Source organism: Psammomys obesus, unplaced genomic scaffold, assembly GCF_907164565.1.
Source record: "Psammomys obesus unplaced genomic scaffold, mPsaObe1.curated_primary_1811, whole genome shotgun sequence".
Lineage (NCBI taxonomy): Eukaryota > Metazoa > Chordata > Mammalia > Rodentia > Muridae > Psammomys > Psammomys obesus.
The window spans coordinates 1,224,041-1,250,593 of record NW_026596433.1 but is presented as its reverse complement, the minus strand read 5'-3'; the positions used below and the strand labels follow the sequence as shown (position 1 = coordinate 1,250,593).

The 26,553-nt window shown below is 35.5% G+C and overlaps 1 protein-coding gene across 1 annotated transcript in view; it reads left to right on the top strand.

Moving 5' to 3' along the window:
* Spock3 (SPARC (osteonectin), cwcv and kazal like domains proteoglycan 3) overlaps positions 1–18,638 on the top strand; it is a gene marked incomplete in the record, with an annotated part of 448,767 nt that extends 430,129 nt beyond the window's left edge. Inside the window, 4 exon segments of the mRNA XM_055597901.1 lie at positions 4,017–4,238; positions 7,577–7,639; positions 12,154–12,291; positions 16,954–18,638. Of these exon segments, the coding sequence (XP_055453876.1) occupies positions 4,017–4,238; positions 7,577–7,639; positions 12,154–12,291; positions 16,954–17,123 (593 nt within the window).
* Positions 18,639–26,553: the final 7,915 nt, after the last annotated feature.

The following is a 26,553-nucleotide window of genomic DNA, read 5'->3' as shown; positions in this document are numbered from 1 at the left end:
AGTTTCTTCCTTTATTAAGAAGATGTAACTTTCTCTATAATGAAATTTAATTTTGTCCCATAACACCACTAAGGTATTGTCCTAAATTAGTAATATTGAAATTTTGATCAAAAAGTTAACATTTTGAAATCTTGTTATTCTATGTATTTTCATGTATAATTATAAAATAAATGTAGATGAAATTTACTTAATATAGTGAAGCTATTACATTTCATTATTCCAATGGAAATGATGCCATTGGCTTGGCAGCACAGTAAACTGTAGGTAGATTTAGATTCCTCATACCAAACAGTGGAACTACCATTACTATCAGCCAGTTGAGACCCAGGAAAAGTAGATTTTTAATCACTGGCAAAATAGAACTTTGTCAATAGCATTGTGCTTTTAGCAAAATAAAGGACAACTTTCTTCCTAACTAAAACAGTTCACTGTGTTCAGGACATGTTTAATCAAGAATCTGAACCAAGTTTGAATAAAATGGTTAAATATATCCTTGAATATTTCATCATCCCTAGCAATTAGGAGAATGAAAATCTAAAACAGCCTTGAGATTTCTTCTTAGACCTCTCATAACAGCAAAGATGAATAAGGCAAACTATAACTTCAGGAAAAAAATGAATATTTGACTAATAGCTGTCTTGAATGTTCAAGAATTAGTAGCTAAAACCCAAGGAAATGTAAAAGTTAAATATAAACAAAATAACTCAAAATCAGAATGATTTGTAGAGGTTTAATTAAGCATTAAATGAGTCTGTACACTATGGTTTTTCTTGAACAAGATGCTAGAAATTTATTTTATGATGATTATTTGAGACATTCCTATGTACAAGTATTTTCAATAAGTTTCAGGAAAAAAGAATGTATTTAGTATTATATATTAAAAATTTTTGATTATCTATATTTTAACTGAGCACAAAGTTATATGAAGAGAATTAGTATTCTTTTACTAATATCATTTATTCATTCAGTATAAGGTAAAAAATCATGTTGTCAGCATGGTAACTGCATACAGTTTTATGAAATGAATACATTCCATAGGCTACCTTTTTATATAAATAAATTCATGCTTATACAGTGTTGTGTTATTTAGCATTCTGTTGCTGTGACAAGAAACCATAACCAAGGCAACTTATAGAAGAAAATATTTAACTACAGTGTTGGGACATTACCATCAAGGTCGGGAACGTGGCTGTGTTCAGGCAGGCATGGACTGAGAAGTAGCTGAGAGCTACATCCTGAGCCGAAGGCAGCAGACAGAAACAGAGCCCCTGGATCTGGCCTGCATTGTGGGAAACCCAGAGCTCACCTCAAGGAAATACTTCCTCCAACAAGACCACACCTCTTAATCCTTTCAAGAAAGTTCCACTAACCAAGGACTAAGCGTTCAAAATACAAGCCTGTAGGCTCCATTCTCATCCAAATGACCTCAAGTGTGTTAAAATTACATATTATATGTACCTCTTTTAACCATAGTACTGCAATATATTTCATATTAGTTTATGTCCACTTGTAAAATACACCTTTGTGTTAACTTTGGAGTATCTCATTTTGAATTCCTAAGCGTTTTGCTGCCAAAAAAAAAAAAAAAAGAAAAAAGAAAAGAAAGAAAGAAAGAAAGAAAGAAAGAAAGAAAGAAAGAAAGAAAGAAAGAAAGAAAGAAAGAAAGAAAGAAAGAAAGAAAGAAAAATTGACCACACAGGACTGGGATGATAATGCAGTGTTTAAGAAGGCACACTCTCTTGCAGAAGAACAACATTAAATTCCTAGTACCTCATAAGGTGATCCACTACCACCTACAACCCCAGCTCCAGGGAGATGGGATGTCTCTGGCCTCCAACGGAGCAATGTTCACTTGTGTATACCCACATAGTTATGCACTTTCACACAAACTAAAAATGAAAAATGACTTTAATAGTATTGTTTGGCACACTGGAAAAGGTTTGCATTTATAAATTCAAATTTACCCATGACTTGTTTAGTGTGAGATAGAATTCTAACACTTATTTCCCCACTGTGATTTTGTGCGTTCAGAAGAGATAGTCCCGTATTTTTTTAAACATCTTGTCACTGGGTCATAGTTTTGTTCTGTGAGGTTTATTTTCTTTCAGCATGAAATCACATGTAGTCTTTTGCATCTGCCTCATGTAGTTTCATCTCATACCAGTGGTCCTCTGTCTTTGTTTCTCTACAGCAGTGGTTCTCAACCTTCCTATTGATGCAACCCTTTAATACAGTTCCTCATGTTGTGTTGACCCCAGTCATAACATTATTCCATTACTACTTCATAACTGCAATTTTGCTACTGTTATGAATTGTAATATAAATATTTGATATGCAGCATATCTGAAATGACCCCTGTGGGGGTCATTTTAAATAAGCTGAGAACCACTGCTTTATAGGAACATGGATTTTATTTTTAGCTGCTTAAAAAAAATCTTTAATATTATTGTTTAAAGTAAACATAATTCTAATGTGTCAAGTTTTTATTAGATATTTATTTGCATGATATCTGTCACAGTTTGTGTTCTGTAAGATTCTTCTCTACTTGATTAGATAAATTTCATTAGTAGAGATCCCTCCTATGTTTCCTGAGCTATTACTTCTATCCCATAGCCTTCCTTCTAACTCTGCCAATTTAATTACTAATTACTAATAAGGCTGTGTGGCATTGATCCATAGCTTTTCTGAAGTCTTTGCCATCTCTTTCTCCTTAATTGTCTCTCATTTCTCACAGACCCTGCCCCTGCTCAGTGTTCTGATCTCTCTTTAGCTCTGCACTCGAGATATTCTCCCTAGTTTTTCCTAGTGATAGAATTCTTTCTTTCTTTCTTTCTTTCTTTCTTTCTTTCTTTCTTTCTTTCTTTCTTTCTTTCTTTCTTTCTTTCTTTCTAAACTGTTCTCTGGATAAAGGAGAGGGGTATGATAATCATCTCTTCAATAAGAAATTAAGACATTCTATAAGAATTAAAGAGGCAGGTGGATGTACCCTTATCATTTTTCCCAAATCACCTTCTGATTCGCAGTTTGCCCTTTCTGTCTGTTTTCCTGCCTGGCCTTCCTTGAAAGCTTTCCTAGAGCTCTGTGGAAGGATATCCACCACATTCACAAAGAATGAAGTTCTTTGTGTATATCCCGTAAGTTCCTCATTCTTGTGGTATTCCTCCTCAGGCTTTATCAGCTCATGAACAACCTTAACAAGCTTCTTAGTAGTTTGTATGGTATTTCATGCCTCACATACGCAAGGACTCACATCCTATCTCCAGTTGTAGGAACTATATCTTTGTGTAATGATTTGGGGGTATTTTAATGGTTTAAATAATTGGTGTCATTGGACAGAATATAACACTTGTTGCTTCATGAGGTTAGTGGATGAATCATGTCTAAGCGAACATTGCTTGATGTTTCGTGAGCCCTGCCATCCGCCAGTGCACCCTAAGGCCTCCTGTCTTCACTCACTTGTAAGAGTAAAAATCACCACAAAAGGCTGGAGTTAGAATGAGCAATATTGCATCCTAGCTATTCTTTCTCTTGTTAACAGTTTTGTGTGCAGTGCTCCACTTAACATAGTTTTACCAACACAGGGCAATGTGTAAACTATTATGTAGTACATGCTAGTAATGCTTATGTAGAAACAGTACTCTTCATTTTTCATATGTAAATGGATTTCACCAGCGTTTGTTACTCAGTAATATTCTGCAATTTATGATGATGTAGTAAGTATTCAAGAAGATTTAATAGTGACTAGGAAAATAGCATGTAATTGCAATACTGCATTCCACTGAATGATGACTAATGAGTAACAGATGTTGTCTGGTTAATTAATCTTCAAAACTAGAGGTAGATATTTTTATGCCTAATGTAGTTTGAAACAAATTTTCCAAGTTGAAGTTAAAATAATGCTTTTCTGACTACCCAGAACTTCCCCTCTGTTCTTGCCCACTTTATTGATTTATTTTACGTTATGATGATGAGATCCTTCAGACTGAGATACTTAATCCTTTTCTCTTTGCATGTAGGATTTGATACCAGTATTTTGCCAATTTGCAAGGATTCACTTGGCTGGATGTTTAACAGACTTGATACAAACTATGACCTGCTCTTGGACCAGTCAGAGCTTGGGAGCATATACCTTGATAAGAATGAACAGTGCACCAAGGCGTTCTTCAACTCTTGTGACACATACAAGGACAGTTTGATATCTAACAATGAATGGTGCTACTGCTTCCAGAGACAGCAAGGTAAAAGATAAAGCTACTATGGGGGAATTATTTCGAATTTAATCTTTGCCCTCATAATAAAAAATGTTAGCACTACCCAATGCTTCAATTATTTTAGTATTTTTCTAATTTTAATGTTTAATGAAAAACAAATATACACCATATTGAACAAAAATAATTGTGCTAAAGATACAAATGTTCTAAATAAGATGGAAAATGGTAATTAATATTTTATATTAATGTATTTCATTATAGATTTCATTATGAACCAGCAAGCAGCACACAGAGATATGAGAACATAGATATTAAAAGTAATCATTGAAATTAATTTGCTATCTGCTTTCCCCACAGTGTAAAATAAATGGAGTTTTTATCACTATACTGTGGAGTTTTAATGTTCCATTTTGTGATCTTATTAAATGAGTTGCATGAACCATGGCATTCACTGTAGAGTTATTTTTACTCATTTTATTTTCAAAATTACTTAGTCTTTCAATCTTTCCCAAATAGTTTAGCTTGTTAAAAATTTGCTACTGAGAGAGTTTAACAAAACTCTGCAAGAAGTGAGACAAAAGAAAAAGTAATGATGTTTTTATATACTTTTTAAAATAAATTATACATATAAATTATACATTTTCTAGTTAAAATAGAATCATATCATACACCTTTTGTCTTTCATCTTTTTAGCTCATCCCACATACCCTCTCCAACACCTCAAACCTAGCTGAGATAAAAATACTCTTTATATTTAAAATCATGCTTCCAGAATGAACTCAATCATGTCTTATATTAAATACATGCAGAGAAAAGCACCTAAACATCATCACATTATGATAAATATTTGGAAAACTAATGAATCATTGTTAAGTTGGTGCTAACTTAAAAAAAACCTGGAAATGAGGTTAATACAGTACAACTAGCATTGATAGCACTTTTTGAACTTGTTGGAAGCAGAAAGAGTAAACAAGATACTTAAACTATAGCAATTGTTATCATACCTAACATGGAATGACAAAAATGACCTCCACTAAGTACATTTAGTAATAGTTTTAAAATCAGGGAGGATATAATTGTCTATACATTGAGAAGAAGTGAATCAACCGTAGGTCTAGCTACGGAGGAGACATTCACTATCTGTAAACCATTTTAAGTAAAAAGGATTTGGGTGAGAGGAGAAGTCCAGAGGGCCTAGGAGGAGCTAGGAGAAGAGAAACCATAACCATAATATATTCTCTTTTAAAAAATCTATTTTCTATTATGAAAAATGCAAAATTATTAAAATTGAATTGTTTTATTAAATGTTTTAAATCCTACACACTTAAGAATACACATATTTGAATTGATTACATATGTATTCTATGTAGGGAAACACTCTCTCAATGATATTTTAGTCATTGATAACTAGTGTCCCTTAACAAGTAAGATAGTAAGTTCAAGTATATTATCATTAAAATGCATTTCTTCATATTTTTCTTTAACAGTTGCCATTTTAGTTTTGTTGTTTGTTATGTCTTTCATGTTAATGTACATTGAAAAATACATATACATGAACATACATACAGAACCTACAAAGCTGAATTCATTGAACCTACGGTGTCAAATAGAAAAATAAATACTTAATTTTGTATGAAAATATGTTTGAATTAAATTAAGTAAATTTTATTTTGAAAAATATAAAAATTCTTAAAACATTCAAAAATAGCTGGATTTCAGGTACATATCAGTATAAATTTCTATGTAGTAAAAATAAAAGAAATTGATTTCTTTACAGCACATTGAAGACTATTTTAAAAATATTTGAAAGCTTGCCTAATGTCATGTTAGTAAGACAATGAAACTAAAATTTTATTTTGACATGTCAGTGTGTTTTGATGTATATCCTTTATTTAAAGGAAAAGTTAAATTGTATCAGTTTAAAGATGAACTACAATAAATTAGTTAGTAAGTATTACTTTTTTTACTTTTTATTTTCTTAGAATATTTTTGGCCTCACATACTGACCTAGATAATGTACAGCTTAAGCACATTATTTATTCTTTCTTTTTACTATTCCATTTAACAATTGAATTATTTTTCAGTTGGTATAGTAAACAGTTTTAAATTACTTAAATTGCATTGTATATTTTACCTTTTTTCTGGAAGTATATAGTGAAGAAGAATAAGAATTATTTTGATATTTCAGGGTCTTTTGACAGTTATAATACTTTTCATTCTCTACCTAGCTTAAGGATAAAAACTGTTCATTTTTTTTTCTTGTGGCATTCACTTAACCTTTGCAAAAGTATTTTCATGTTAAATTTCAATAATACATATTGCAAAGAAAAACCTGGGCCCAGGGGAATCTGCAGAGACTGATACTTCAACCAAGGACCATGGATGTAGAGGACCTAGACCCCCTGTTCAGAGGAAGCCCATAGGCTACTCAGTTCCCAAGGGGGTTTCCTAAAAGAGGTACAGAGGCTGTCTCTGACAGGAACTCAGTGGCTGGCTCTTTGATCACCTCCACTAGCTATCTAGATATCATCTAGGTGCAGCAGATGGTGCAGCCTTGCCAAGCCACAGAGGAAGACAATGCAGTCAGTCCTGATGAGACCTGATAGGCTAGGGACAGATGGAAGGGAAGGAGGTCCTACACTTTCAGTGCACTTGGGGAGGTTCATAGGGGAAGAAGGCAGAGGGTGAATGTGACTAGGAGGAAACAAGGGAGAAAGGAATAAATTATAATAAATAATAAATAAAAAAGGAAAAAAGAAAAATATGTACATTATTATACCTATAGACTATTGAAGTTTCCTTTACACATGTCCATTTAAGTCACTGATTATCAATACAACACATACAGTATATACTTACAAATTCACTTGAGTACTCTAAGGTTTTCTTTGAAACATGAGTTATAAAATATATTATTTTTAATTGCTTACACATTTGAAGCCTCTGTGGAAGCTAGAAAGACCAAGATTATCCTATGACCTATGTTTGATGAGAGGGTGATGAGTTAGTTCTTTGGTCAAAATCCTACTAGATTTAGACTGCAGACTTTTAAATGTAAAAAGTACACCATCATCTATATCTATGTTATTTTCATTCTTCACCAAATATCAACCATTCTGTGAAATATCCGAAAGGAACTACTATTGCCTACACTTGATAAATTATTACACTCCATTAGGTCTCCATAGCTATTTCTGTGCATGCCTATCTTGATGTATCCACGAGTATGCGTCCATGTGATACCATAAGAACAAATGGATAGCATGGGTGTTTTTATGAAAGAAGAAGCTTTGCTTGAGATTGACCACTTGGCATACTGTCTGATTAACTACATCCTTGAAGAACTATGTTTAATGTCCTTGCAGACCCCCCCTGCCAGATAGAGCTCAGCAACATACAGAAGCGACAAGGGATAAAGAAGCTCCTAGGTGAGTCACAGCTCATTCTTTTGAAGGTTTTATTGCTCATATAAATAACCCCAGGGAAACAGCAACATAAAATCAATACTAATCCAACAAAGACAGACGACCTTAAATTTCATCAGCAAAATTTATGAACTTTTGGAAAGCCATTGAACTTACTTTTATCACCTCACCTATTGAAGAATATGTTTTATTACTCTAATGCCATGTTCATTTTGAAAGTTTCTAAATACAAAAGTCATTTAACATTGCTAAATTTAAGAATCAGCAAAAACGTCTATTTCACTTGATGACAGATGGCAACATATGTGAACACCTATATGAAATATAAGCAAATGATTACATACATGGAGTGAAATGTTAGCTAACAGAAATATGAGCAGTACTTTTGTGACTTCATTAGTAAATTTTCAACTCTAGCTTTTAGTAAGTAAATATTAATGCATAGGTGGGTGGCAGATAGATGATAGCTAGATAAATTATAGATAGATAGATAGATAGATAGATAGATAGATAGATAGATAGATGAGAATTGTATGTTTTAGCCAAACCTTAAACATTTGATTTTTTGGCTATCAATATATTATAAAGCTGTTATATTTCCTTATTGTTTATACATATAGTACACGTTATTAACAAATTCCAATTGAAGTCATTTTAAATTGGAAAAATTTCTAGCAGTGACTATTTTCTATGCACCCTTCTCCCAGCTATCTCCATCCTAGTCTTTGTATGTCGTGAATTATTTTAGCTCATTTGTAAAATCTAAGAAATTATTATTGCTACAATACAACTTGGATTTGACCAGGTCTGTCACTGTTTATATTTTAGTATTGTAAATGCATTGTTTGTATTTTCACAGTAGCACATCATGAGCATGTATTAAAACATTTATACTGAAGACTTTAAAATGTCTTCAAATCTGATTAATACATATTATTTTGAATAGTATCTACACAAGTAAAGCACAGTAATTTTGTATTCTTCTTTAATACATTACATTCTAACCACTTTCCCCTCCCTCCACTCTTCTCAGGCGCCCTTCCATTTCTCCCTTTCCACAGATCTACCCTTCTTCCGTTTTACTCCCTCTGGAGAGGAAAAAGAAAAAAAAAGGCTGCCCAAAGATGATATGCCACTTAACGTGGCATAAAAATCTAAGCACAAACCCTATGATCAAGAATGAACTTGGCCACCCAGTATAGGAGAAAAGGTTCCAGGCTTAAGTAAAAGAGTAAGAGATGCACCCACACCCACTGTTCGGAGTCCAGCAAGAACGCCAAGATACACAACCATAACGTGTGTGCAAAGGACCTAACTCAGACTCTTACGAGGTCTGGGATTGTCGTTTTAGGATATGTAGGTTACTATGAGCCCCGCTTAGGTGATTCTGTGGGCCATGTTCTCACGGTATCCTGGACCACTTTGTCTCCTGCAATCCTTTCTCCCCTTCTTCTGCGGGGCTTCCCAGGCTCTGCCTCGCGTTTGCCTGTGGTTCTTGCATCTGTTTCCATCAGTTGCTTGATGATGCTTTCTCTGAAGACAATGTGGCTAGGCACCAATCTATAAATCCAGCAGAATATCACTAGGACTCTTTTTATTGACTTCCCTCCACATTATGCTTGGTCCTGTCATGGGTATTCATGCTATCCAGCCATTGGTTCTCAGCCATCCAGGCTGGGCCAGGTGTGCTCTACCTTTCATTGTGTGAACCTCAAGTTGGACCAGTTATGAGTTCACCATTCCCAGAAGTTCTGTGCCACAATTACCCCAACTTATGTAACAAGTAGGACATATTGTAGGTAGAAGATTTTGTGGCTATTTTGAAGTCCCTGTCAAACTTGGGAGCCATCGATGGTTGATTTGGGCTTAAAATTCCCTCTTATAAGAAAAATTTACTATGGTCACTCTTTTAGATTCCAGGGAGTTCCCACTACACTAGATTTCTACACACACACGCACACACACACACACACACACACACAAATAGTAGTCTTTTCTAATACTCTTTCAACCCAGATGTCCCTCAACAGAGGAATGAATACAGAAATTGTGGTACATTTACACAATGGAATAGTACTCAGCAATTAAAAACAAGGAAATCATGAAAGTTGCAGGCAAATTGTGGGATCTGGAAAAGATCATCCTGAGTGAGGTATTCCAGAAGCAGAAAGATACACACTCACTTGTAAGTGGATACTAGACCTATAAGATAGGATAAACATAGTAAAAACTGTACTTCTAAAGAAGCTAAACAAGGAGGACCCGGAGTAAGATGATCAATCCTCACTTAGAAAGACAAATGGGATGTACATTGGAAGTAGGAGAAAACAAGAAATAGGACAGGAGCCTACCTCTGAAAGACTGTACCTAGTAGTGTATCAAGCAGATGCTGAGACAAATAGCCAAACTTTGGGCAGAGTGCAGGGAATCATATGAAAGAAAGGGAAGTTAATAAGACCTGGAGAAGACAGGAGCTCCACAAGGACCAATTATATCTGGGCACAGGGGTCTTTTGTGATATTGTATCTCCAACCAAGAACCATGCATGGATATAACCTAGAAATCCTACTCAGACATAACCTGTAGCAGCTCAGTATCCAAGTGTGTTCCCTAATAAGGGGAACAGGGACTGTCTCTGACATGAACTCAGGGGCTAGATCTTTGATCCTCTACCCCGGTGGGAGGAACAGCCTAGCTAGGCCACAGAGGAGGACATTGCAGCCAATCCTGGTGAGACTTGATAAGCTAAGGTCAGATGGAAGGAGAGGAGGACCTTTCCTATCAGTGGACTTACAGAGTGGCAGGGAGGAGAGGAGGGAGGGAGGGTGGAATTGGCAGGGAATGAAGCAAGGGGCTACAGCTGGGATACAATGTAAATAAACTTTGTAAAAAAAAATTTAAATAAAACAATTTTAAATTATAACATTTTTCATATTGTTAGAAAATGATTAGCCCAGGACTCATCATTCAAATAGTTAAGTAGTTTGTCATAAAATGTTTTAGATGAAAACCTGATGATTATAAAAACTGGTGGGCATTTTTTTAAAACTGTGACCAGTTGCTAGTGATATATAAATCACTAGTGGAAATAATATTCCAATGCATGAGCATCTTTCTGCAATCCAAAGTTTTATATCATACCTAAGATGAACTGTTATCTCCAAATACATATTTTAGAGTTGATCAAGAGCAAGTTTTACTAAAACTTATCAGAATGCTTTTCTTATTTGAAATTATTAAAAAAATCACATTTAATGATGATATAGGAAGAGTTTCCTTACTTTTCTTTCATAAAAAGTAGGTATCAAAACTATTATCAGTTCTTTCTGATTAAGGTGTGTTATCATGATACATACATAATTTGGTCACCTGCTCTGTCAGGATAAAGTGTCATGTGTTTTAATGTACAGATCATGTCTGTAGTGCAAATCCTTTGCTGATCAGAGTTCTATTTTAAATTTTCTGGCAGAAGGAGTGATTGCAACATGTTTTTAAAAATCATAGTATTTTACATACCTGAATACCACAATATTTTTTCTTGTATTTGATGATCCTAATTAAGTCTGTAAAAGAAATTCACAAATTTTGAATATTGTTAATATTAGTTTATGCCAGTTTACATATTTCAGATAAATTATATTTGTAATAATTAACATCATCTATTTTTATACCTATGGCGCTTTTTAGGATTTAAAATTTTCATCCTACAGGTGGAACCAGAAAATGATGTTCAAATTTTCTCTATATATTAGGTATCTTAGCCAAAAAAAAAAAATGGTGACTCTGTTCTTATAAAAGAGTAAGCAGAGGAGAAAAGGAAATATCTGATCCTCTAGATGATGTATCTAACACTGAAATATTTGTTGAAGAAGTTTACTAAACTTTTAAAGACCTAAACATTCATCATTGCACATGTACTGTGTACTGTGTCAGACTGTAAAATAGGAGTAGCTATCTTCCCAGCATTGGTTAGGTAGACTTTCAGTGTAAAGGGTGTAGTTTGTGTAACAGTGGAAACCAAGAGAAGCTAAATATTTTTGAACAGTGAAGATATTTCAGAAAAGTGTAACAATGTATAAGAAAATACACACAGAGAAATTAACACACACACACACAGGTGCATGTGTGCGTGTACAGGTGAGAGAGAAAAGCCTTTGCTCTGTGAATAATATTTAAACTTCAAAATAAAAGATGGAGTAATGGAGAAAGTGTTCATAATAAGGATTTCATAGTACTTTGACATACGTAAAGTAATAGTATGTTGGGGAGAAGCAGCTTATTTTGGGATACTTTTGTAACATGTTAAGAAAAGTTTGGGTAAATTTGAAAGGAAATTATTGATAATAAGACAGTTGAAGGTCTTGTGTGCTATGCTAAGTGTTCTGAAAGATGTAATACAAGAATAGAATCAATCATGTTTGATTCTTTAGGACTTTAATGCATGATGATTTTGTTTAGAAGATTGCCGTTTATTAATAAACTGTTCTTATTTGTGTGTGTCACTGCGTATGTCACAGGACAGTACATCCCGCTCTGTGATGAAGATGGTTACTACAAGCCAACCCAATGTCATGGCAGCGTAGGGCAGTGCTGGTGTGTTGACAGATATGGAAATGAAGTCGTAGGATCCAGAACAAATGGTGTTGCAGATTGTGGTAAGAGAAATGCTCACTTCATACAATTTCCTAACATATGGATATGTCAAAATCTCATGAACATATTCAAGCATTTAATGAAGAACTGTCCTATTCTGATTATAGAATATGTAGGAAATGTATGAATGCTCGGGGTGAAAAGTAGTCTTGGACTTTGGTAATTGTAAACTTGTATGGTTGCAATAAACTTATATGAAACAGACACATTTAAGTATTTTGAGAATGATTAAAAGCTGAGTTCCAGTTCCAGATTCGAGTTAAAATGTCTGTCACAAAGCAGATTATCAATTATTCTAATTTAAGTCAGCAAAACATACTGCATAGAGTGTGCAGATCCATGTGGAACAGTCGTCTGCGGTCCTTTGGAGGAAACGATTTAGGTAGTATTACCCTCACCACCCAAACCAAATGAAGCCACCCTAACAAAACACAATTTCAACTCTGTTGTATCCAATAAACTAGACTGAGACATTACTGGTTTCCTTATGTCTAGGTATGGATAACACCATTACTATATTAAATGACAGTTATGATTTATGATCTAATAATTTTGTGAAAAGGTATTTTATGTGTCTCTATAGAAATTATGTAAGAATTTGGTATCATATGTATTTTATACTTTTTAATTTACAATCACAAAATCCAGAAGCAAAGATTCAAATAATTTTTGGGTTTGTGTTACACGAATACTTACCTATAAAAATCTTAATTACAGTGCCCCCCAAACTTCTACCTCCATCAGCATGCTATGTTTACACATTTGGGTCCCGTATTATGATGCTGTTTGGGAGCATAGGGAGCCTCTAAAATTTGGAGTGTAGTGGATGTTGCAGGCTTGGGACCAGCAAAGCTTTGGTGTGGATTTTCCCTTTTTGGTTTGTCATGTAATATGTGCCTGCCATAAGTTCAAAATCCCCTTCCCATTATTCCAGCTCTTCTTGTCACTCCAGCAACCATATTTCCCAACCTTGATGGACAATATACATTAAAATTTAGCCACAATTAAACATTACTATACTTTCTCCTGTTTTTCAGCTTGGAAATGATTTGGGTAATATTAGCCTCTCTTTACAGCAAAAGGAGAAGTAAACACAAAACAATCCCAAGGACCATTCATGGAGATAACCTAGAACCCCTGCTCAGATGTAGCCCATGGCAGCTCAATATCCAAGTGGGTTCACTACTAAGGGGAACAGGGACTGTCTCTGACTCTAACTCAGTGGCTAACTCTTTGACTCGCTCCCTGGATTGGGGAGCAGTCTTGCCAAGCCACAGAGGAGGACAATGCAGCTAATTCAGATGAAACCAGATAAGCTAGGGTCAGATGGAAGGGGAGAAGGATCTCCCCTATCAGTAGACTTGGAGAGGGGCATAGGAGGAAATGTGGGAGAGAGGGCAAATTGGAAGGGGAGGAGGAAGGAGGCTACAGCTGGGATACAAGTTGAATAAACTATAATTAATATAAAAAATAAAAATTTAATTAAAAAACGCTGAGAATTATGAGCAACCTTTGGGCAGAGTGCAGGGAATCTTAGGAAAGAAGTGGGAAACAGTAAGATCTGGAGAGGACAGGAACTCCACAAGGAGAGCAACAGAACCAAAAAATCTGAGCACAGGGGTCTTTCCTGAGACTGATATTCCAACCAAGGACTATGCATGGAGATAACCTAAGACCCCTGCACAGATGTAGCCCATGGCAGTTCAGTATTCAAGTGGTTTCCATTGTAACAGGAACAGGGACTGTCTCTGACATGAACTGATTGGCCTGCTCTTTAATTACCTCCCCCTGAGGGAGAAGCAGCATTACCAGGCCACAGCAGAAGACAATGCAGCCACTCCTGATGAGACCTAATTGACTAGGATCAGAAGGAAGGAAAAGAAGTCCTCCCCTATCAGTGGACTTGGGAGGGGCATGCATGCAGAGGGTGGAAGAAGGGAGGGATTGGGATGGGAGGAAGGAGAGGACCACAGGGGGGATACAAAGTGAATAAAGTGTAATTAATAAAGAAAAAAATGTAAAAAAAAAAAAAAAAGAAACAACAACAATCCCAAAAAGCAGATCTAATGGGTTTTATTTTTACTAATATCAATAAGCATACTGAAAATTTAAGGACTTAGTGATTAACTGTCTCTCCTATGCAATTTTTATAAAGATCAACAATGATTATTTAAGAAGAAATAAATAGTAAATAATAGCAAATAATCTTAAATAATTTTCCTTCCTGCCTTGTATTTATTTATTCCGTAACATTTTCATAATATTGGGAATTTGCCTGTATGATGAAAGCAGCAGCTAGTATTTAATACCTACCTTACACAGTGTTAGAAACTAGAGAACATGACTTTATAATAATAATCTTACATAGTTACTGGATTCGTCTACCTGTGATATCAGTAATAGATGAAGTATTTTAATTTATATCCTCCCAATGAGAATTATGTGCAGATGAGTTAAATATGTGAGCAAAAATTATTTTGAAGACTTTACTCCTGGATTTTCTTACAGTTTTGAAACTATTATACACACACACACACACACACACACACACATATATATAAATGTGGAATTTAAGAAAGATTTTCTTCACATCAGATGGTAATTTCAGTATGTTGTGACAGCAATCAATTTACCACCATCTAAATACATTAGCAGAATTTAAAAGAATTAAGAATAAAAATGCAGTATCATTTGAGGACTTAATATTTGTTACAGTTATGAGATATATGTTAATTGTCTTGAAATATAATTAGCTAATTTTAAGTTAATATGAATATTAATTTTATATTGATCTAGGAACATCTGAATGTCAATTCCACTAAGCTGCTTGTTTAATCAACACACGTTTATCATCTTTTAGTTCTCTTTGACACATTCCAACAAGTCTCACTAAACTAAGCATCAATATTTTAGCAAGCTATTGCTATTTCTAGGGTCTCTTTTGAAAAATCAATGTCTTCGCCTCTTTCATCTTCTGGAGTTTTCTCATGTTCATTTGATCAGTAGTTACATCTCTAAATTACTCCTTCCTAGGAAAAGTTGCCTGATTAAAAGGAACCAAGTAACAGTGAAATTACCAAGTATAGCCTCCAGACTTGAGGTCACTAACTGAATTAGATTTATAAAGTTACCTTTAATATCAGGAAGCATATCTATTTGATTTTTAAATTTAGGAAGTCTATGTTTTGCTAAGAATGGTTTACAAAATTCATTTAGAGGACATCTGTGGTAGGCTCCCATCCTGTTCCCCCTCTACTACCACTTCTGGTGTCTACCCTGTTTTCCCTTCTGAATGAGAATTAAGCATCTTCCCTAAGGTCTTCATTGTTGTTTAACTTCTTTAGTTCTGTAGGTTTCACTATGTATGTCCTATATTACATGGCTAATAACCTCTCATGAATGAATATAAACCATACATGTCCTTGGGATACTTCACTCAGGATGATGTTTCTTAGTTCCATCCATTTGCTTGCAAATTTCATGATTTCCTTGTCTTTAATTGCTGAGTAGTATTCCATTGTGTAAATCTACCACAATTTCCAAATCCATTCTTTGGTTGAGGGATTATTTCCAGATTTTTGCTGGAAAAATTGCTATTGTTTCCAGATTATTGCTATTATGAATAAAGCTGCTCTGAATATAGTTGAGCAAATACTGTATGGTTGAGCATCTTTCAAATATATGGCCAAGAGTGTTATAGCTGGGTCTTGAGATAGCACTATTCCCAGTTTTCTGAGAAAGACTCCTCACAGTAGGGGATAGAAGCAGATGCAAAGACTCACAGGCAAACTTTGGACAGAGCACAGGGAGTCTTGTGGAAGAATTGGAATATAAAAGGACCTGGAGGGGACAAGAGGCTTACAAGGAGAGTACTAGACCCTAAAAAGCTGGGCCCAGGGGGGACTGCAGAGACCAATGCATCAAACACCTTGTACAGAAAAGACCTAGACAACCTGCTCAGATGTAGCCCATGGACATCTCAGTCACCATGTGGGTCTCCTAGTAAGGGAAGAAGAGACAGTCTCTGACATGAACTCCGTTGCCTGCTCTTTGATCACTTCTTCTTGGTGGGGTGACCTAGCCAGCCTACAAGACAAAGAGGATCCAGGAAGTCCTGTCAGGACATGATAAGCAAGGGTCAGAGAGTAGGGGAGAAGGAGTTTCCCTATCAGTGGACTAGGGGAGATGGATTGAGGGTGGGACCAGGAGGAGATGAGGTAGGGGTTACAACTGAGATACAAAATGAATAAATTGTAAAGATTTATAATAACAATAATAATAGTGATGATAATAATATATAAGATTTCTAGTCTGACCTGAAATTCTACAAAACTTGGACTGTGATCAATTTTTTTTAAAACAGAAATCTTATACAGCACAGCACTTTGAGCATACACATTAAACAAATGAAAGTTTTAACATACAACATACTTCCCAAGAATGGATTTTTCTTTTATCTTCATTGGGATAAAGAACAAATACAAATTTATTAAACCTTTGAATTTTACTTATTATTTTCTATATTTTTAATTAATTTTCTTATTTATTACAATTTATTCACTTTGTATCCCTGCTGCAGGCTCCTCCTTTATTTACTTATTATTTATATTACTCAGAAATCATTCAATTGTATATTATAGTAAATATGATGTTCGCTTTTACAGCTATAGATTTTGAGATCTCTGGAGATTTTGCAAGTGGAGATTTCCGTGAATGGACTGATGATGAAGGTGAAGAAGATGACATTATGAATGATAAGGATGATATTGAAGATGATGACGAAGATGAAGGGGATGATGATGATGATGGGGATGACCACGATGGATATATTTGATTAGTGACAGCTAACGACAATAAATTCTACATTTTTAATATTTACAAAATAATAACATATTGAGAATTACCTTCTTATCCCTTAACAAAGTGATTCTAAACCTCCACATATATTTTGTATAATTATTTCAAATATTGCAGTGGAAATCATAGAACATTATGTTTAAATGAGAATAACTTGATTTCAGTTTTCATATGCCTTAGAAAAAAAGAAAACATATGGGTTGTAGCCTGAATAAAGAAAGTTGTGACGATTATGATAACAAAACTTTCATAAGAACACATGCTATAATTTGTCAGACAAACGAAGTAGCAATGAAAGTGTGCTTGGGATCATATGTGTTGCTTTTATGACAGATTTTATAAGTTCAATTTATAGTAACTTATTAATGACCTAAACCACAAGGATTCATGACACGAACCGAAATTATGGCATAATATTAATTTAATCTCAAATTTAGCATCTTCTCAAAACTTACAGTTGGAAGAGTAAGAAAGATGGCTTATGGGGTAAGATAGCATGATGATTTTTGAGTACTTATTTAGTGGTGATCTTTTACATTATGAAGTTAGTTTGGATATGATGCTTTATGCAATATGAAGTATGAAAACCATGGATTCTGAAAGTTAAAAACTTAGTTTTTCTTCCTAATTTCCAATTTAAATTAAATTGCATATCATGTGCATTTTTAAAAATATTTGTAAACAGCATCATTTCTAGATTTCTCTATCTTTTTGACCAGCAATCAGGGTACAGAATTTCCACTAGGAGAAGAAAAAGATTCATTTCAACATTTTTTTATTAAATATATTTTATTTACCTAAGACCAAATTTGAAAATATGAATTCCCATTTTTTAAATTTAATATAAAAATTTGAATTTAATCTTAGGATCATGCCTTTTTTTTAGTAGTACCAAAATTAGAGAATGTGTTGTATGGTGCCTTGCAAAAATAGAAATAGGAAGAATTAGCATGCATACCAGTATGGGATATTAGGCAATATTTAAACACACACAACAAATTATTGCTATAAAAGATACTGCTGAAATGAAGAAATGGAATATGTTTCTTTCTTTTTTTCTATTGTTACATAATCCCATATGGACTTGTTTATAATTACTGTGAAGAGTAGCATTTAAGATTAACTGTAACAAAAGTTACTTTGTTCACTATACATCAGTTAGCATGTTAATTAATTGTGTAGACGTTTTGACATGCCACCACCTTTGGGTATATCAGACCAATAGTTTTGTGCTCATAATAGAGGTGAGGAAACCTGATCAATTTTACACACTGGCATCTTTCACTTCAACAGTGAATTTAAAGATTTCCTGGAATATTATTCATAGAAAACACTTTGGTCAATTCTTTCCATTTAATTTATACACACTAAATAAAAACTTTAATGTTGACCTTACATAATATTTAAGCTATAATGCATTTTCTTTTTTACTGTTTATGTATAGTTTACAAAATAAAGAATCTTATAACCAAAGTAAACAGTTCCTTAATGATTTTCTGGGGTACATATAGTAGCATGAAGAGTTTTTAATTTGTTTCTTAACTCTGGAAAATAACATACCACAACAAAAAACCCAAGAAATGTTTCTGAATTTAATTTTTCAGTTTTAAACCAGAGTTGTTAGTGTCTTGAGTACAGTAAGATTATCTTTGTTGGTTAGTTTAATTAATCTGTTCATTTGTCAAAATGTTGCAAAATAAATAATTTTCTTTCCAAAAATACTATTTCAAAATTGATTTTGGTTACGTATTTCTTTTTTAATTTAATTTAATTTTATATATTTATTACAATTTATTCACTTTGTATCCCCACTTCAGACCCCTGCCTTGTCTCCTCCCAGTCCCACATACCCTCCCTCTTCTCCCCCATGCCCTTTCCCTAGTCCCCTGATAGAGGAGGACCTCCTCTTAGTCTATCTGACGCTAGCTTATCAGTTCTCATCAATGTTGCCTGTATCATATTCCTCTGTTTCTTAAAATACTTAACTAAATTTCTATAGTAAGAATATAAATGAAGAATGACTGTATAAAGTTGGATAACTTTATCTAAAATATGTATGAATCTTAAAATTATTTTGAGGTTATCACAAAACACTATAAAGCAAATTACATACAGGTATTTAGATTAATACTATGATTTTGAAATTAACCTTTTATACCATTGCCATTCATGTTTCCAGAATAGCTACTAATTTAACAGCAAATTCAAATATGGAATCAGGATAGTACTGGGTATCCAGCTTCGCAGTACAGCATTTGCTTCTGAAGGCTCTATGTGCAATCTCCAGTGCACCAAAATTACCAAGATTAACAAACTTTATAGAAATGACTTGTATACAGTAAATATATTTTAATGTAGGTGCATAAAACTTTTATTTATGCCAGTCATTAAGTGCCTTGACAAACACGTAATTCACTTTGCCTTGGCAAACTTAGTACAATAATACCTGGGCATTTATTTCCAAGACAGTAAGTATTGGATGTTTGTATTAAACCACTTACTATTTTAGTACTGGAGATTAATCAGTAAACAAAACAAACATGCAGATGCAATTCTAGTATTAAAGATGGACAATATACACATATTTCTAGTCCACAAACTGACACATTTTCTATTATATGCATCTTCTGTAGGCCATGAAAAGGGGAGCCCTCCTCCCTTGCCATCGGACTCTAGTCTATCAAGTCTCATCAGTACTGCCTGGATCCTCTTTCTCTGTAGCCTGGCAAGGCTGCTCTGTCAGGGGAAAGTGATCAAAGAGTGGGTAACAGAGTCCACGCCAGAGACAGCTCCTGCTTTCCTTACTAGGGAACCTACATGAACACTGAGCTGATTATCAGCTACATCTGAGCAGGGGGTCTAGGTCCTCTCCATGGATGGCCCTTGGTTGGTACATCAGTCTCTAAACCCCCTCCCCCCCGGCCCAGATTTGTTAGCTTTGTTGGTCTCCTTGAGAATCTCTTGTCCCCTCCAGGTCCCAGGGGATGTCTTATGACATTATTTTTCAAAACACTGCAAGCAAAAACCATATGACAGTTTGAATTGCAACGAAATACTAAGCATTGAAGAAAATGACACAAAATATTCACTAAAGATATTCAATGTTTCTGGTACATCACAAATCTACAAGTTAGCAAATTGTGCATATGACTGAGTGTGTGTTTGTGTGTATGTGTGTGAGTCAAAATGATATGCTAAGATATGGGAAAGAGGAGGAAAATCAGTGAGATATCTGTCTATCGTTTAAGAGAATCAAATCCATCCATTATAAAAACTATCGTGATTAATTAATAATACAAGTAGTAAGAGAACTTGTTCCATGCATTCATTTCACAGTATTTCACAAGAAGCTAAAGATGTTAAACACAACTCAGAGGGTTGATTCATTTGTTCTGGTTATAGCGTAATCAGAGAGAGCATTTTTAGGGAATTGCATAAATTATTTCATATTATGTAACAAATGTTTTGATGAGTTGTTTCTTATAAAATTAATATTGCCTTAGCTGTCTGCAATTAATAGGTTGCTATATACAAATCACTTTTCAAGATGGCTCATATTCATAGGGAAAATTGAAATCTAAAGCAAACCAGAGCCAGGGTTATGCATGTGTTCATTTTGTCTGATACAGGAATGCATGCAGGTTCCAAATGCTGAGAATAAGCAATTTTCAGGCTCAGCTTTAGATGGGACACCAATAGTAATACCTCCCGAACAGACTCAGGGAATACCAGAAAACAAGTAAGAGGAAGAATGTAGGATGCAGAAGATGAGGAGGGAGCATTGTGAAATACTATCCTCTGGAACTCACACCATTTTTGGTGACTTGTACAAGACCTACACAAGTTTAAACCAGCTAGAAAATCCAGCATGAGTTAGGCATGCTGGTGCATGCCTTTAATCCAAGAACTCAGGGAGGCAAAGGCAGGTAGATCATTGTAAGTTCAAGGCCAGCCTGGTCTACAACATCCCAAGCTAGACAGAGAAAAACTGTCTCAAATCAACAACAAACCCCAAAACAAAACAAAACAAAACAAAACAAACAAGTAAACAAACCAAAGAAGTTTCAGCATGAAGGTAGAGGGGGTGCTGATGCTCCAGCAGAGGAGCTATTTCTTGGTGATGGCTGCTGAGGCAGGGACAATCACTTTGTTTTGGATTTAGTCACTTGTATTCTACCCATGTCTCAGTGGATGACCTACAGGATGTTCACATGGGAAATACTAATTGAACTCTGTGGGTCAGAAAACATAAAGTAGAGGAAGAACCTGAAGTTGACAGGGGCCTTCATTGAAAGGGCCAAAGGAAGTTGAATGAAGCAGAAAGGGAGTTGGGAGTGAATTTTTTTATACATGAAATTTTTAAGAATGAAATAAAAACATGTAGAGCATAGTTGGTATTAAGATATAATATTACATAAATTTATTCACATTTTTATCTTCTGTATTATTCAGATGAGCATACAACATAATAGATTGGCAAGGTAGAGAAGGCAACATAAAACCTGAGAATGTACACACTGGTGGAAAATGGTGACTATATATGCTGTTCAACGGTTCTCTATATCATTCTCATCTTCTGCCAGAGAAACTTTCTCTGATGATGGCCAAAGAAGGCAATAATCTATGGGTATAGCAGAATGTCATTAGGAGTCATTTTATCAAGTTCTTTTTTTTTTCTTTTAGACCAATAGTATTTGTTCTTAATTAAACAAAATAGGCCTCTTACATTAGACCCCTGTTACATCAGGTTCTTGGTCAACCAAGCAGTGCCAGGTTTGGTTTCCATTTTATTGAGTATATGTTGACTTCTCCCTCTAACTTTGTGCCACCACTGTCACAGAGCATCTTCCAGGAGGTACATCTTGTAGATAAAGGCTTGGTGGCTGTCTTGCTGTTTTCCTTTCTCTTTTGATAGCATGCAAAATACCTTCCTATAGCAAAGACAGTGTAGGGGTGAAGGCTCTACGTAGCCGCCAGCTCAGCATCTCCATGTTAAATGTATTGTCTAGGCATTGTCTTCAGCAATGGAGCCTTGCCGTCGGTTGTGAAGAGTAAATTATAGTCTTGACACTAGCCTGGGTTGTTTGGGAGTTCCTATAGCACTCTTAGGGCCAATTAGGTATGACCCAGTCCTGTTACCAGGAGTTCATTTGGTGACACGAAAAAGACACTTAGGACTCCATCTCCCTCATCATTTGTCAATTTCATTTAAATTTTCTTCTCATCTGTATATATTTTAGGAAATTTTTTATTGTATTAGATTTCCATACTACCCTTTAAATACTTATTAGTTGTCTCTACCCATATTCCCTACAATAATCCCCTCTTTCCCCCACTTCCCATTTGATTCACCTATTCAAGTCCCCTTCCATATACATATATATGGAATGTACATGTGTGTGTGTGTATATATATATATATACATATATATATATATATACATACATATAAAAGTGAAAATCTACTTTTCTAGCTTGGTCTTTCTGTTCCCTCTATTCTATTTCTCTATACCCACCCTCTGTATTTCTGTGGATTGTAGTTGGTGTTCATTGATTTAACAACTAATATCCACATATAAGCAAGAGCATACCACATTTGTCTTTCTGGGTCTGGAATATTACAATCAATTTTTTTTTTTCCTAGGGCCATCTACTTGCCTGAGAATTTCAATTTTTATAAGAGCTGAGTACTACACCAATGTGGAAATGTATCATTTTTTTCTAATTAAAATTTATTTCTTTTAATTTATTCACTTTAAATTCTGACTGTAGCCCTCTCCCTTTTCTCCTCCTGGTCCCACCCTCCCTCCCTTTTTCTCCCTATTTACCTCCCCTATTTTTCAGAACAGCAAAGTCCTACCACCTGATGCCAGCCTATCAAGTCTCATCAGGACTGCCTGCATTTTTTTTCTCTGTGGCCTGGCAATGCCCACCCCCTCCTGCCATTAAGGGGAAGTGATCAAAGAGCAGGCAACAGAGTCCATGTCAGAGACAGCCCCTGCTCTGCTTATGAAGGAACAAACATGAAGACTGAACTGCCAGTTTGCTACATCAGAGCTGGGGGAGGAGGTCTAAGCCCTCTTTATGTATGGTCCTTTGTTGGTGCATCAGTCTCTGCAGGTCCTCATGAGCCTTGATTTTCTGGCTCTGTTGGTCTCCTAGTAGAGCTCCTATACCCACCAGGTCTTTCTATCTCCCCATTCTTCCATGAGATTTCCTGAACTCTGCCCAAAGTTTGGGTATAAGTTTCAGCATTTGTTTTGATACCTTGCTGGAATGAGTCTTTCAGAGGCTGTTTGTGGAAAGAAATAATGAAATTTGCAGGTAAATGGGTGGGACTAGAAAAGATCATCTTCAGTGAAGTAACCCAGAAGCAGAAACACATGGTGTATACTCACTTATAAGCAGATATTACCTGTATTATTTTTTTATCTTTTATTAATTACACATTATTCACTTTGTATCCCCCCATAAGCCCCTCTCTCCTCCCCTCCCAATTCCACCTTCCCTCCTCTTTCTTCATGAATTTTAGGATAGCCATACTAAAATCTACAGACCTAAAGAAGCTAAACACTCAGGAGGACCCTAGGGAGAATCCTTAAATCTCATTCAGAATGGCAAACAGGATAGACACCAGAAGCAGTGGAAGGGAGAAAATAGGATGGGAATCTGCTAAAGAGGGTCCTCTGAAAGGCTCCATTCAAAGGGTATTGCCAGAGCCCACTGGCAGAGTTGAGTCGAACAGTACCTGAGTGGGGAGTGAGGATTTAAAATAATTAAAACAAAACACACTATACATGAGACAGCTTGAAAGGACTGTCAATATGACTAAGGCAGCATGGGTTTATTCCAGGGTTCATTTTTTTTCTTTTTTTCTTTTTTTTACTATTAATTACACTTCATTTTGTATTTCCCCATAAGCCCCTCCCTCCTCCCCTCCCGATCCCACCCTCCCTCCCCCTTCCTCATGCATGCCCCTCCCCAAGTCCACTGATAGGGGAGGTCCTCTTCTCCTTCCTTCTGATCTTAGTCTATCAGATCACCTCAGCAGTGGCTGCTTGTCATCTTCTGTGGCCTGGTAAGGCTGCTCCCCCCTCAGGGGGAGGTGATCAAAAGACAAGTCACATCAATTCAAAAAGAAAAGGTTCATGGAAACGCCCAACTTACATTTCAAAAACTATCTTCCTATAGGGAATAAAGTCCTATTCTAAAACTAATTCCTTAAAGCAGTTATGGTCCAAGGTCACACAGATAAGCTTTTAAAGAATTTGGAACACGTTTTTAGAGAATTTGGCAAAACTTCCTCCTTTCTTTGTCAAGGTAAAGGCCAAGACGAAGATATAACAATGCAACTTAATGAGCATCTCTCCACAGGGTAATGAAGCAGCTGCTGAGACTCAGCCAAACTTTGGGCAGAGTACAGGAAGTCTTATGGAAAAAGATGGGTGGGGGTTAGAAGGACATGAAGGGGACAGGAGCCCCCAAGGAGACTAAAAAAGCTAAAATTCTCTGCCCATTGCGTCCTACAGAGACTGATGCACCAACCAAAGACCATGCATGGAAAGGACATAGACACCCTGCTCAGATGTAGTAGATTGGCAGATCAGTCTTCAAATGGGTTTCTCAGTAAGGGGAGCAGGGGCTGCCTCTGAAATGAACTGCATTGCCTGCTTTTTGATCACTTGCCTCTGGCGTTGCAGTTTTGCCAGGCCACAGAGGAAGAAGTTACAGGCAGTCCTGATGAAAATTGATAAGCTATGGGCAGATGGCAGATGAGAACTCTCCCTTTCAGTGGACTAGGGGAAGGTGATGGGGGAAGAGCAAGGGAGGGTAGGACTGAGAGGAATTGAGTGTGTGTGGGGGGATATATAATGAATAAATTGTGGGGGGGAAATGTAAAAATTCAAAAAAAATGAAGAAAAATCGAAACAACAAGGAGGACTTTAGAGAAGAGGCTTAATCCTCATTCAGAAGGGGAAACAGGATAGACATCTGAAGTAGTAGGGAAATCTAGGCTGTTCCTAATTCCTGGCTGTTATGAATAGGGCAGCAATGAACATGGCTGAACCAGTATTTTCCCGGAAGGATGACTCATCCTTTGAGTATATGCCTAAGGTGACATAGCTGAATCTTCAGGGGGATTGATTTCTGTCTTCTTGAAGAGCTACTTCCATAGTGGCTGTATGATTTTGTACTTCCATCAGGAATGTATGAGTGCTCCTCATTGTTGCCATTATGAGCTATCACTTATTTTGTTGATTTTGATCATAACTAGACATTGTACAGAGAGTCCTTGGACCACTCAGTCCTAAATGGGATGTGTTGCTCAATTCCCTTCCCTCACATCTCAGGGAACTGTGCCAAAGAGGAAGCAGAAAGAGTGTAAGAGCCAGAGGGGAGGAAGACACCAAAAAAACAAGACCTTCTAAATCAACATGAGCAAAGCTTATATGAACTCACAGAGACTGAAGCAGCATTCACCAGACTACATAGGTTTATACTGATCCTCTGTGTATATATTATGACTTCCATTGTAATATTTTTATGGGATTACTGAATGTGTGGATGAGTAGGTCTCTGATTTTTGTGCCTTCCCTTGTGCTCTTTTCCTTCTGTTGGTCTGTTTTGCCCAACGATGATGTTTTGTTTTATCTTACTGTATTTTATTTTGTTATGTTTTTTAAAATGTTGGAATGAGTGAATGAATGGAAAAGTGGCCACTAGGATTAAAGTTAACAATTGAACTGTCACTTATACTTTCTGGGAGAAGAGAAAAATCACTTTTTTCCCATGCAGTGACACTGGGTATTACAGACCAAGCTTCTGTAGTAGTTGACTAACATATAATGGTCTCCATAGAAGTGCATGCTGCTTTTAGCAGAGTACACACATTCAGTTCCCAGGTTTCATAAGGAAGTTACAAGAGTAGCTCAAAACTTTCTGAAACTCCAGATCCAGGGGATCTGACATCCATTTCTCATCTCTGAAGTCTATTCTACCCACACATACTTACACAATACATATAACAAAAATAAAATAAATATTTTTTCTAAAAAGCAAATTAAAAAAAAAACTAACAGAAATTAGAGATCTTTCAAAATGGTATGGATGTGTAAGTAACTGATAATATGACAAGTAATTAAAACCCATGGTCACAGAGATAACCTAATTGTACTCAGTGGATCACAAATGTTATAAACTTGGCAGGGGCTTGAAGCAAAGACAGGAGGTAAACAAGGGTGAAAAAGAAATGGGATAAGTATGTGCTACTAATAAGAATGTGTTCTACTCGTGAATAAAATTGTCAAGACCCATATTTAATTAAAGAAAACATTTTCAAACATTTAAAATATTTCCAAAGAAATATTGAGAAGTAGTATTTATGCACATTTGCTATAAGTAAATTAA